Source organism: Monodelphis domestica, chromosome 6, assembly GCF_027887165.1.
Source record: "Monodelphis domestica isolate mMonDom1 chromosome 6, mMonDom1.pri, whole genome shotgun sequence".
In the NCBI taxonomy this organism is placed as follows: domain Eukaryota; kingdom Metazoa; phylum Chordata; class Mammalia; order Didelphimorphia; family Didelphidae; genus Monodelphis; species Monodelphis domestica.
In genome coordinates, this window is record NC_077232.1 from 49,060,441 (window position 1) to 49,073,920 (window position 13,480).

Consider the following 13,480-nt stretch of genomic DNA (forward strand, 5'->3'; position numbering starts at 1 on the left):
ATGCAGAGTAAAATAAGCAAAATCAGAAGAACATTATATATGATGGCAGCAATATTGTATGATGAACAACTGAATAATAACTAAGCAATTCTCAGTAGAACAGTAAAACAATTCCAAAGGATTCATGGGGGAAAATCTCATATGCTTCCAGAGTACTGATGAAAAGAGAAAGAACTGATGGAGTCTGGATCCATATAAAAGTATACTTTTTTCATTGATTTTTTTTTTGGGGGGGGGGGGGTTGTTCCAGTTTCCTTCCACAAAAAGATTAATATGGGAAGATGACATGTGATTGCAAAAATAAAAAATAATGTTATTTGAAAAGTTCTGGAAAATTTTAGACCATTTTTGTTGTTGTATATTATTCCTTTTAAAAACGTAGTCATATTGTTCATTTATTTTTCTTTAACTTTCTTTAAACTGCTATATTTTATATGAAACTTTTAATCATTTCAGTGGGTATTGATTATCTTTTCTTAATGATATTGGAGTATCCATAATGGTGAGTGAAGATAATACTCGTAATTACAAGTTACAAACTTTTAGTTGGGCCTAGGAGTTCATCCTTTCTTTACATATCAAATAGAATTTTTATACTATTATTTATTTTTTAACTTTGCCATGTCATTTTTACATAACTTTTTTTTTCCTTTGAGAATTGAGCAGAACTTTATTTCCCTTTAGATTGAAAATGAGGTGGCAGTTGTACCCCCTCCCTAAAGTTTTCTAAACAAAATAAACAAAGTTCTAATAAAAACAAGACAAAAAAAGATTGTTTTCCCCTTCCACATCTAATACAAAAGATAAAGATCTCATGGGGAAGAGTAAACAGCAGCTGGGGACACTGAAGCGTAAATGGAGTGCCATGAGACTGTCATGAGACACTAGTGAGACACTAGTACAATAAAGGGTATTTGGGGCCTACACTTATAAAGGACAGGTCTATTCTATTCCCTGGCCTACCTGGCCAGGAAGGATAAATCTGAAAGCAAGCAGAATGTGTCAGTATGGGTATACAGAGTTTGGGTAGGGGTAGGGAAGAGGCTGAGGGTATAAGGAAATACCTTTTCACTAGTACCTAATTAAAACTCTGTTTCGAATCTTTTGAACTGAGGAAAACATGTGCCTGGAAAAATGGGGGCCTGAGAAAAGAAGGATTAGGAGGTGGTATTAGACAGCTGTCTTTATATAAATAGTTTATGTTTTCTGGGCAAAAACATCATGGCATGGTTCTCCAACAGGGATTCCCTGGAATGTGGTCTTCCACTCACAGGACCATGAGGATGGTAGTCAACCTCTCATGAGTTGATTCGATCCTCATTGGAGGAATATAGGAAAAAGGAAGATTTCATGGAATGGATGGTTTGCAAAGGAATCAGTGAACAATATATTTACTAAAACTAATTAAAAGATTCTTGTAGAAACTTCCCTATATGGATAATAAAGCTTTTAGCTGATCATCTTAGTATGACATTAAACTCCTTTCATTTACGTAATTTGACCCTCCTTTTTCCAAGGAACTCAGTAAAGATATCCACAAGTACCACTTGAAGTTTGAGATAAAAGATTTGAAAACACAAATCAAACATGTGATGAATCTTGCCTCTTTTCAAGAGCAACAACATAAACAGACAGAGAAGTAAGTATAATTTTATCCCTACAAGTCTTTCCCTCCCCCCATCCCAGCACTAACAAGCAATTCCACTGGATTATATGTACATGTATCATCACTCAATACCTATTTCTATATTATTCACTTTTCATCCTATAAGTCTTACTGCATTGTTTATTATTCCCACCTTATTCCTAGTCCATAGAGGGTGAGAGTTGGAATCATCTCCATCAGCCCCCTCAGTTTGGAGAGGAGGAGGCTAAGGCCCCAGAGGTAGGGCTGTTTGACCCATGGCACACAGCTGATAATAACCAAGCCAGTACAGCTCCCTGTCACCATGGGTGTTCTTATGAACTGAAAACCTTGGTTTCAATTCACCATCCGCCATTAGGGGTGTTATGGATGATCACGTACCAACAGCAGAAAGCTTGTTAAAAATTACAAAAATTTGAAAGACTTTTAAATTTTATCTACTCAGAATCTACTTATTTTCTCAGAATCATGAAACTCCTTATTCTATGAGCAATGTGACATGTGACTTAGTAATAACCACTCAGCACATCCTGTATTTAAACATCTCAGCTCTGCTGTGAGATCTCTTCCTCCACTTTTCTGCTCCCTCTGCTGGCTAAGGAGCAGTTTATTTATCTGGCCATATATATACAATGTTGCAATTTTCATGAGCAATCTCACTTTTAAGAATATTTTAACGAGAGAGACATTATTTCCTCTTCTGTTCCAAATAATGACCTATTAAAATGCACATCCTCTTCTCCCTCCCTACATATTTCTGGGTTTGCTTTCCCCCTAAAATTATCTTCATTCTATAAATCACAGAGAGCCATAACTAGTTGCTTCTCAGAACCCTTGGTACTCTCCTGCTTTCTTTTGCTCACACAGTTCTCTTCCTGGATTGGCCTCTCTGCCTATCTTCTCTCCCTTGACTAAGCAATCTAGATGTACCACAGATGCTATCTACATCTTCCCCAAAATGAAGGAATCAGTGAAGCATCATAGCAGTCAGTGATTTCCCCTGATAAATTCCTTTTCCAGTTATTGGCTATATAATGTCATTTAGCTTTTGACATGTCATGATTGAATCCTTTCTTTTGATATTTAACTTTCATATTTTTATCTTGCTTCCTCAATGAGATCCTAAGTTCTTTGTGGGGTGGTAGCTGTGTCTTAAACTTTTTTATATCCTTTTGACACTTCACAGAGCCCCTTAGCTACTCAGTGACTCTTTCTTGGCTTCATTTAATTTTGAAAAATATATAATTTTTGCTTTATTTTTTTTTCATTTTATTGGATATAAAATGTTGCACTAAAATGTATATCAATTTTTGAATTCATTTTTTAAAAACTTAAATCAATAAACTAAATGCCAGTTGTTGTTTTTTTCCAAGACTACAGTAGTACCTTAGTAAAAAAACTAAGTAAATTAGTAAGAAAGAGGTCTAGGCATGAGAATTATCCTTATCCTTCATAAAGTCTTTACACATTCATTTCCATTCAACTCATCTTTATAAAAGAATGTGTAAATCAGTCCTTTCAAATTATATATATATAAGGGTCGGGGTATCTTCATTTCTCATGAAATCAGTTAAATTGTCATTTAAATCCATCATTCCTAATTGTAAGAAACTGATAATACTTTACAAGTATATACTTATTTATCAGTTTCAAATCCTTTTATATCCACTATCTCATTTAACATTCTCAAAAGAATAGCCCTGTTAAATTGGTAATACAAATATTGTTCTCTACATTACAAATGGGAAAAGTATGGCCCAGAAAGGTAAAATTTCTTAACCAAACTTACACAATTTATTTAGAAATAGAGGTAAACTTTACAACACTAAAATCCAGCATTATTTTAAATGCTTATTAATTTAATAAGATATTATATTGTTTTAGCAATAAAAATGCCAAAACATTTGATTGTTGTTATAATTTGTTCCAAAATAAAATATCATAGTCATTTGTGTTTTAATAAGTCTCTTTCATTCTTTGAGAGAAATTGGTGATGACTGTGATTGGCCCATTTCTTAGGATTTAATTATAAGATATTTTTTTCCCTTGCTTGCTTTAGTCTCCTGAACACTTTGCTCCCAGTACTAAGAAAACAATATGAAGCATTAAAAGAAGCTGGGCTGGCAAATTCTGATTTTGAATCTGATTTCAAAGAAATTGAACATTTAGTGGAGAGAAAGAAAACAGTAGTTTGGGCAGACCAAACGCTTGAAGACTCAAAGGAAGATGACCTTCCAGAGATTGCTTCTCTGATGGCCTTTTCAGAACTGGAACCAGGCCAGTCCATTCCAAGCTGTAAGTAAACTTGGTTTTTCTACAAAGAATATTATTATTTGGGGATATTTGGCTTTGTCTATATGTAGTTAAATTTCTAAAGGACTAGAATTATCCCATAAAGGCTAAGGGGGGGAAATGTTTACAATATATTGAAATATACTAGCTATTGTCAGTATTCTAGAGAGTAGAAGTGTTCCACAAGTGAATTTTTTTAATTAAGTTTTTTTTCTTTAAACACTAACTTTTAAAATATCTTTAGATTATTTTATGAACATTAGTTCTCAACTGTATTTTGCAATCTTCTGACTTCTTAAGCAGTGTATATACCAAAGATAATTCAACCCTTTCTGATGACTTGTATTCATCACTATAAAGTCTCCTGATTTCTCTGTAATCCAGTGATGGTCCCAACACCCACTAAGAAAAAAATGGAATGTTATTTTCTCCTCTTCTTAGTGGCCCCATAATGCTCTGCTTTGAGAGAATTCTGGTTTCAGCTTTTCACAGTTTTTTTCTTTCTCCTTGCTATTACTTCTGTTTTGCTTTGCATTTTATTAGTTTTCCCAATCCTAGCATAAGGTTCTCAAGAACAAGGATTGTCTCATTCATTGTTTTTATAACCCCAAGTGCCTAACAAAATTTCTGGAACATAAGAGTTGTTTAATTCATGACAATTATTAATACCTTCGTTTTTCCATTACCTGTAATTCTGAATATATTCCCTAACTATCCTTTGTAACAAAGAATAAAAAAAAAGAGGAGGGATAAAAAATATTCACATGAAACTAATCAACCTATTAACCATTTTTGACAATATCTACAACATTGCATACTTGGAGATCTCAACCACTGCAAATAGAGAGGGATATTAAATATCTTAAACTCTTCTGCAGCAACACTTTGAGACATTCTGGACTTTTTTTCTTATTCTTTCCACTTACTTTAATAATTGCATATATTGTATATGTTTATGTTAATGTCATACATTGATTGGCTGTGAAGTCATTATTATATATTTTATGTGAATATTATTTTCAATTGATAATTTCCCTTTTTATAATAGTTGCATTGATTCTATTAATGCAAAGCTTTTCAATTTCATAAAAATGGAATTATCTGGTTTTTCATAATATCACTTCTATTAGCTATTATTGTGCTTGCCTCTCACAGGATGCTTCCCTGCTAACATTCTCTAGACTGGTAATCAAATAATGAAGTCTGTTCTAATTATGTTTGAATAAAAGTAGATTATGAATAAGAAGAATACCAGGACCCTATGAGTAAAGTGCCCAGCTTTAGTGTCTGGACTTTGTGGCTTCTCTTTCATCTGCTTCCAGGCCTTTGGGAGGGAATCTACTGCTAGCTTTGTACAAAGTGATATTATTGAAATAACTGTCTGTCAGATAACTGAGTCGTATGTATGTATATTCTGTTTTGCCTCTCTTGATTATATCATGATGGATAGTCATGAAATTATTGAATTTCTTTCATTTAACCTTATTATTTAATGTCACTTTGTAAGAGTACACTGAATTTCAAGTCTAAATAGGAGTTTACAACTGAGTATTGCTACTAACTATTTAGGGCGAATTACTGTACATTTCTGAGCCTTAATTTCCTTATTTGTAAATTGATATGCAAATGTGCTAGATGATTTCTTGGATCTTTTTCAACTCTAAAAGATTTTGTCATTATGGTCTTTTTTGGTAAGGAGTGTATCTAAGGAACAGATCAGAGTGAACAAAAATCTTCTCCTTTAGCACTGTATTCTAACCATGAAACAGTATGGTCTGAAATCAGTTGTTATGATCCCTTATGATAGAAAACTGACCTCAGGATCAAGAAGTCCTGGGTTCAAATCCTACCTCATGGCACATGTTGGCTATTTGGTCCTGAACAAGTCATTTGATTTCTTGGTCAGTATTCTGGTTGATTCTTTTCACAGAGTTTAGAGAGAAAGTGCTGATCTGCCCTGTTAGAGAATTTTAGTTCCCTATGACAGAGAAATCACAGGGCTAAATCCTATCCCTAGTCCTATAGAACTTTATTATCAATCACCAACTCCTTTAATGAATAGTAATTGTTTTCATTCTCTTTAAGAAGATACAGATTTTATCAGACATTATGTCATTCAAGGTGTTCTAAGTCATCTATACCAACCCTTTCTGATTTTTTTTAAAGGAAGCCTGAATAATATTGTGATTTTCCTAAAATCCTGGAATTTGGACACTTTCAAATGCAGTTTGTCCTAAGACACAGACCAGAAAAACTATCCTCTTTTGGCTCCTCACTGTATTTCTAAGATTGCTTATAGTCAGATTAGTTTCAACAGCTGCCATGTTGTACTTCTAATGATATTTACAGTTCATTGAAACTCCCATCTTGTTCACATGAATTACTGCCAAATCTTTTCCATATTACATGTGAAACAATTGATTTTTAAACCCATGTAAAAAAGAGTTTACATTTATCCCTCTTATGTTGTTATGTATTATTATTGTTCATTACATCATCCCCCACAAAATTAAATTTAACAAGCCTATAATACTTTAAATCAACAATGCAGGTATATCTGTGTATATTACATACTTATTTACTTTATGTGTGTATGTGCATTTTAAGTCACTTAGATCCCAATTTATAGGATCCACATGTTGATAAGACATTTTCTGGCTTTCTAGATGACATACAATTTAGTGGTTTCTAAAAGGAGCCACCCAAAGTCTCACAATGTACTTATTGACTTTTTCTTCTATTTTAGGAATTCTGAAAATATCTGGCAAAATCATTTTTAACCAATGAATAATATATATTCACTATTGAGCAAATATAGTTGCTGCCAGTTCACATTTCAACTATGAGAATAACCATTCGTTTCTAAGGTTTAACCTATACATATACTCTTGGGTTGAATGAATCTCTAACAAGACTATTTAAGTTGGTTTTTAATAGCTTTTTCAAGAAGCAAAATCATTAACAGGATTTGTTATTCATCATATTTGGATTATATAAATATTTGAAAGTAGTGTGAATATTCACATCCCTGAGAAGTTATTCCTTTGCCTTTTTTTCTACTTGTCCAAACTTCTTAATCAATATTATCTATTTTTACACACTTCAGGTTACGTGTGTATTATAGGTGCTTTGATGTAGTGGGAAGGACTCTGTATTTAGAGGCAGTGGCCTGCCTTCTTCTACTTCTTCCTAGCTCTGTGACCTTGCTTGGGCAAGTTCCTGAATTCTCCCTACATCTTTCTGTAAAGTAGAGGGAGGCTTAGAAGCCTAAAGCATCATTAAATGCCAGCTATTAGCCATTATCTTAATGATCTTATTCCTTATTGCAGGTGGTGAACCTTTGAGCTGCCTCCTAGTGCCTGCCTCTCCTTCTTTATCTCCACCTTGCCCCCAATCCCTGCATTTCATAATGGAGCTACAATCATTCTGAAATACAGCTTTTGCTTCCTATTTGTGCATATATACAGCTGTGGTAATAATTAACAGTTACTGTAGAACAGGAGCTCATGACCCTTTTCCTGCCTTGGACCCCTTTGGCATTTTGGTGATGCCTTAGACGCTTCTCAGAAAATAAGAAAGTAATTGGCATAGGACTTCATAGGAAACCAACCACACTGATATGCATTATCAAAATGCTTTTTTTTTTTTTAAAGTTCACAAACCCGTGGGGGGAAACTTCCATGGGGGAGTAGAAGTATTTTTAGGCTATTTTACCTTTACCTCAACAGTCAGGTGCCAAGTGTTCTGTGTCCTCTCCATCTTCAGTCCAGACCTTGTTAGACCTCTCAACTGGACCATAGCAGTTGGTCTCCTGTTGGTTTCTTCATTAACTCTCTCTTGTCTCCATCCTCTACACCATGTCACTTTCCAGCACAGTAAACTCACATGGACCCTTCTTGGTACTGAAAGTCTTTCCCATTCCAACTCCCACATACCTTTCCAGGCTTAATGTATGTAAGTGCCCTGGTGAACTTGGGCCTGTCCAGACTAACTTTCTTCCTCTTCCTCATATATCCTGTTCCATCTGCCATCTCTATGCATTTTTGTAGAAGCTCTTATACAGCAGTGCTTTCCTTTCTCGCCCCACCTCTTAGATTCTTAGGGTCCTTTGGAGTGTAGCTTAATTGTGTCCTTATTCATCAGGCCTTTCCTGATAATGCCAACTGCCAATACTCAATCCACCCTATCCCACCGTCTTATAATTCTTTTGTGTAGACCTTTGTTTACATATAGTCTCCCCTGATAAAGTGTGGGCTATTTGAGGACAAGGACTGTTTGATTATTGTCTTTGTACCCAGCAGAGAGCCCAGTGCCTGACACAAAACGTGGGCTTACTAAAAATGCTTATTTACTGATTGGTTTGGATTTCAATAGGATTTGATGGGTGCTTTAAATGATATTATAGATTACAAGTTCTTGATTTGGGATCTTTGAACTGTTTTGTGTAAATTTTAAATGTCTTTATGAGAATTGCCCTGTAAGTGACTTCCTTTGAAAACATGCATGTGTATTTTTTAAAATTCTGAGGACCATTAGTTTTCACCAGGCCACAGTGAGTCCATGACACCAAAAATATTAAGAACCTTTGTCCTAGATCTGTGATGGCAAACAGATGGCATGCATGCTATCCCTGGCAGAGTTAGTTACTAGAAAGGCAGAGGGACTGGGGTGGAGGTTCTCCCCTCCCCCTTCCACCATGCCTCCTCACTCCTCTGTGCTTCCTCCCTCCCCTGAGTGGAAAGCTTAGGCCACTCCCCTTCCTTTCCCCCTCCTCTGTCTGGGATGAAGGGCTTCAGGGTTGGTAGGAAGGGGATGTCCTCTCCTACCAGCATAGAGTCTGGGGGATGACTCCGCCCCTGGAGGCTCACTGAGCTCCCTCCACCACCCCCCCTTCTTCCACCCCCACGACAGAGCTAGGCAGAAACCCTATGGGGCTGCATTCAACAAGGATGCACCCCACATTGTAATAAGAAGCTATCTCTCCTTTCCCCACCTTCCTGACCTTACTATTCTTCTCCAGATGAGCAGTGCCTAGCAGCAGCCCCTTCACTTGGCCCTGGTGCTGCTGGATGGTGGCTTCTGAGGCTTCAGCTGGCTGGGGACCCAACCCCTACCCAAAACATGCAGGTGGGGGGCACTGGACACAGTGGGGGGAGAGCAAGGCATGTGGTCTCTAAAAGGTTCACCATCACTGTCTTAGATGATTTCTCAAATTAAAAAAAATGAATTATTCAAAATCTTATAAAATTTGTGGTCCCTTTCCTTTTGCAATAAGCTTCTTGAGAGTAGAGCCTGTATGTTTTTTCTTCTTTTTATCCCAGTTCATTGTTCATTTCATTGAATTTTATTTCTCACTTAATTAGATGGTAAACTGAAGAAATGTAAATACACTTTGTTGTGATTATTAGCAAGTTTTATTGTTTTATTGATCGTCTTCCATTTTTGGTAACAGTACCAATGTAGTTTGCCATTTTCTTCTCCAGCTCATTTGACAGATGAAGAAACTGGGCCAGACAGGAATAAGTGATTTTCCCAGGGTCACACAGATAGTGTCTCAGGCCAGATATGAACCCAGGTCTTCCTGACTCTGGTTAGGACTAGTACTCCATCCATTGTGCCATCTAGACTTCTACATCATTGTTTTTTCTGGTTTGCCAATTCATTGCTTTTCACATAATAGGTACTTAATTTCATTCAATATTTAAGTGAACTTCCTTTATAAGAATAACATTACAATATAATTGTCAGCCTTTTGAGACTCCTTGTTGGTTGATGATCCCCAGGTTTTCGAAACCAGGCTGGATACCCAGTGTCTTCTTGGAGTATTTAATTGGTGAAAGAGAATTTTGCTGTTATTTGGATACTAGTGACCCTTTTACTCACCCTTAGAAATGAACTTTGAGTTAGTCCTTAAATATTGATGTATTTTATCAAATCATATTTATACTCTCCATCTCTCAGCTTTGTAAAATTTATGTTGTATTAGATGGAGAGTGATATTCTACTATATGCTTCATGTTGGTTCTCTGGTGTTTTCAAAGGTTTTACAAATGGTTTAAGTCCTTTTTGTTTCAATATAGGTAAATTTCCTTTATCCTATCACTAATTTGGTGGTTCCTGTTTTTTTTTTTTTTAATATGAGAATTTTAAATTTCGGCGCTCTACACAATAATATTTGTAGCCATTGATTAAGAAAATGTTTGTTTTTCTCTTGGTGCTATTTATTTTTCTCTGCATATGTTCATACAAGTCTTTCCATGCTTCTCTGAATTCCTCTGACTTTTCTCTTACTACACATCTATCCTATCTTTCCAGCTTTGTATAACATTTTTACCCTATGTACCCTAGGTTCCAGCCAGCCAAACTGGACTACTAACATTTGTCAGAACTTGGCCTTCCAAATGGCAGGGATGATTTTGTTTTTGTACTGCATCCTCATTCCCCAACACAAGGTCTTGTTTAGAGTAGATATTTAAAATGTCGAATTGCTGAGTGGTACAACAGCAACCTAATCCCAGAGCCTTTATTTCCATTAACCCATTATATCTATCTATAGTAGACTAATGTTTTGGTCAGTTTGGGTAATATATTCTGCATTCATAAGCTTTGCTTCTTTTCTTCCAAAAAAGTTTTATAAATTATACTATTTTACATTAATTTTTTTCTTTGAAATACCTCCATATTCAGAGACTTGAGAATAATTGCTATCTCTTAAGTGAACTAGCTCAATACACTCCTTTCCTGTTACAGTCCCTTGGCTCTTTATTAGCAATGTCCATTGTACATACAATTCACATGATAGGAATGACCAGATTTTAACTGTTTAAATTATTTCCAAAAACATTTAAACAAAATGTTCGGAATCCCCCAAAATAAACTTGTGACACAATCCCAAGAGGGAATACTTACATATGAAATATTGTAAGTCTTCAAGGCAATGTTCTTACAGTTTGAAACTGCTGGGAAAAAGAATTCAGAGCCAAAAAAAACTTATTTTACTATATTGTTGACAAGTATAGTACTTGTATTTATGTTATTTGTGAAATATAGATTTTTAAATAAGAAATAATGACCACTGTGTAACAGGTGGTCAGTATATTTTCAATATTGATATAAAACCCTGTTTCCTCTTTAACATCTTGAATAGATTATGGAATCCGGGAAACCATGCACAAAAGGTGTGAGACAATCTCTTTAAACATCTTTTTACCAAAGATCTTAATTAGGGCAAGACTACATATTCCTCTAAAATGTCTTAATAAAAGTATCAAACTTCCACCCCCTTTCCTAAACCACCATTACTTACACTACATATCATACATATGTGCATATATACACACACACAGAGTTATACTCACATCACATATACACATGTTACACACCAATAGCTTAATCTTAAAGACATTAGGAAATAGTTCGTGTTTTGTCATATTCCATTGACTTTCGTTTGTGTTTCTTTTTTTGTAATTGGTGGCCTGGGAGCTAAGGCCTACAAAAGTTGATATAATTTTAATAAAATTTGCTTGAGCAGAAATCATTTAAAATTTTATTATGATATTTGTTCTATAATAACTGCTTTTCTTCATCTTTCTTACCACACCATTTCCATTTATATGGTTAAAACCAAAGTCCTTTGAGTAATTGTAATTCTGAGGAGGTTTTACAGTGTATTGGGGCTTAATGAAATTAGCAGAGTGTATCATCCATAAATTTCAGCCTCTTAGGCGTTCAGTCATCTATAGGAAATCCCACCCTATTTCCACTCTGATATGGAACATGCTTCATGCCATGTTGTTGGGTCTTTAACAAATGTGTTTTTCCCTCTATCACTGTTAAAAAGCAGTGGCCTGCTGAGACCTCTAGAAGCCTCTTGACCTAGGTATGAGGTATAGTTATGTACATGGGCCATCTGACCAGTCCATCAGAGCACATATCTTAGATGCTCGTCATGGGCAATGGATGTGGCTAAAACTAAACAAGAAGGAAGCTACCTAGAAGGCATTTGAGGGGGAAAAGAACCTAAATTTTCCTTTTAAAATGCCGTACTTTAACATCACTTTCTCTGGTAAAAATGTAGAGCTTCCTGTCTTAGAATACAGCTATCTCTGAAGAACTAAGGTTGCACTTCACTCTAAGAGCAATGGACAGGTACTTGTTCATGATCAATAATCTATACGTTTTTTTTGTTGAAAAATTATCTAGGTGAGGCAGTGTAAATATGGGTAATTTTGATCTGAAAGGCCTTCTGATCCAAATGATTCATTTTCCAGAAGAAGAAAGTGAGGTTCAGGATGAGGAAATGACTCATCCACATTCACCTGGCTGAGATAAACTGGTGTTCTCTGCTGAGATGTAAGCAAACTCTTCCTTCCATTGTTCCTGGCAAAGTCTGATTGCACCTTTCAAAAGAATCTTTAAAATGGACCATACATGATCTGTTATAAACTTTCTAGCAATACAGATAATATGGCTCAGTAGGTATAGTACTACAAAACAAGGTCAGATCTTCTGTTATTTACTATGTTTACAATCTTGGACAAGTTAATTTCTGTGATCACTAAGTAACTCCCTAGTTTTCATCAAGTCATAGGCTTTTTGGTGGAGAGAGTTCCCTAGGCTGAGGAAATCATAGATCCTGTGTATGTTACACAGGAATAAAGGCAAAGGGCAGGAGGGGAGAAAGATGAAGAAAAGAAGGGAAGAAGAGAATAATTATAAATGTTTACTCAGTTATTTGGTAGAAATGTAAAGGATAGCATCAAAGAAACCAAGGACTAGAAAAGATGAACTGGTCATATAACACTAGGTAAGAATGAGCATTGAACAGATTATGTCCCCATTGGTAGCCACACAATGTCAAGCAAGGTAAAGGGTTCCACAGAATGAGAAAGCAGAGATGAGTTATCCTTACCACTAAATAGTTACTAAAGTAATGAGGTTATAGATCCCTTGAAGTATAAAATCATTAAAATCTCAGAGAGAGGCATATTTAACAGTGCCATAACTAAGCTTAGATAAATCATGTCTGCCTCTTCATGACCCCATATGGGGTTTTCTTGGCAAAAAATACTGGAGTGGCTTACCATTTCCTTGATATTCCTAAAATGAAAAGAGAAGTCCCAGATCCCTTTGTAAATGTATCTACACCATTGCTGTTCAGATTGTTCAATGGAAAGAACCCTGGTGTTCTTTACAATATGAGTTTGGGCTCCATAAGAATTTCTGTTAATCGTGGTTTCCCTTTTACACAGAATTTCTATTGTTTTGCTCAGAAATGTCCTTAACATCTCTTTTTCCCTTTGTTATTATTCCAGGTTTTTCTGGATCATTGTTTATGTATTCCCTCCTGGAAAGGCTGATAAGAATATTCTTAGATATTCAACATTTCAGAGTAAATGCTTTTACAAGGTTACAACTCATACAATAGTACTGTGCTGATTGATTTCATTTAAACACTTACCCTTTAACCTTATTTAAAAAAAAAAAAGCTACAGTTACTTGGTATGACTATATATGACTATTTGAACTTGACCAACTAAACAT

General features: G+C 35.4%; 1 protein-coding gene across 3 annotated transcripts in view; it reads left to right on the forward strand.

The window, feature by feature from the left end:
* Window positions 1–13,480, forward strand: part of KIF18A (kinesin family member 18A) — a 110,110-nt gene that overhangs the window by 68,976 nt on the left and 27,654 nt on the right. For all 3 annotated transcript variants that reach the window (XR_008912762.1, XM_056801993.1, XM_056801994.1), the window contains exons 13-14: window positions 1,518–1,639; window positions 3,705–3,940. Coding sequence is in view for 2 of the 3 variants with exons in the window: in XM_056801993.1 (XP_056657971.1) it covers window positions 1,518–1,639; window positions 3,705–3,940 (358 nt within the window). In the remaining variant the exon portion in view is untranslated. The remainder of the gene's footprint in view (window positions 1–1,517; window positions 1,640–3,704; window positions 3,941–13,480) is intronic.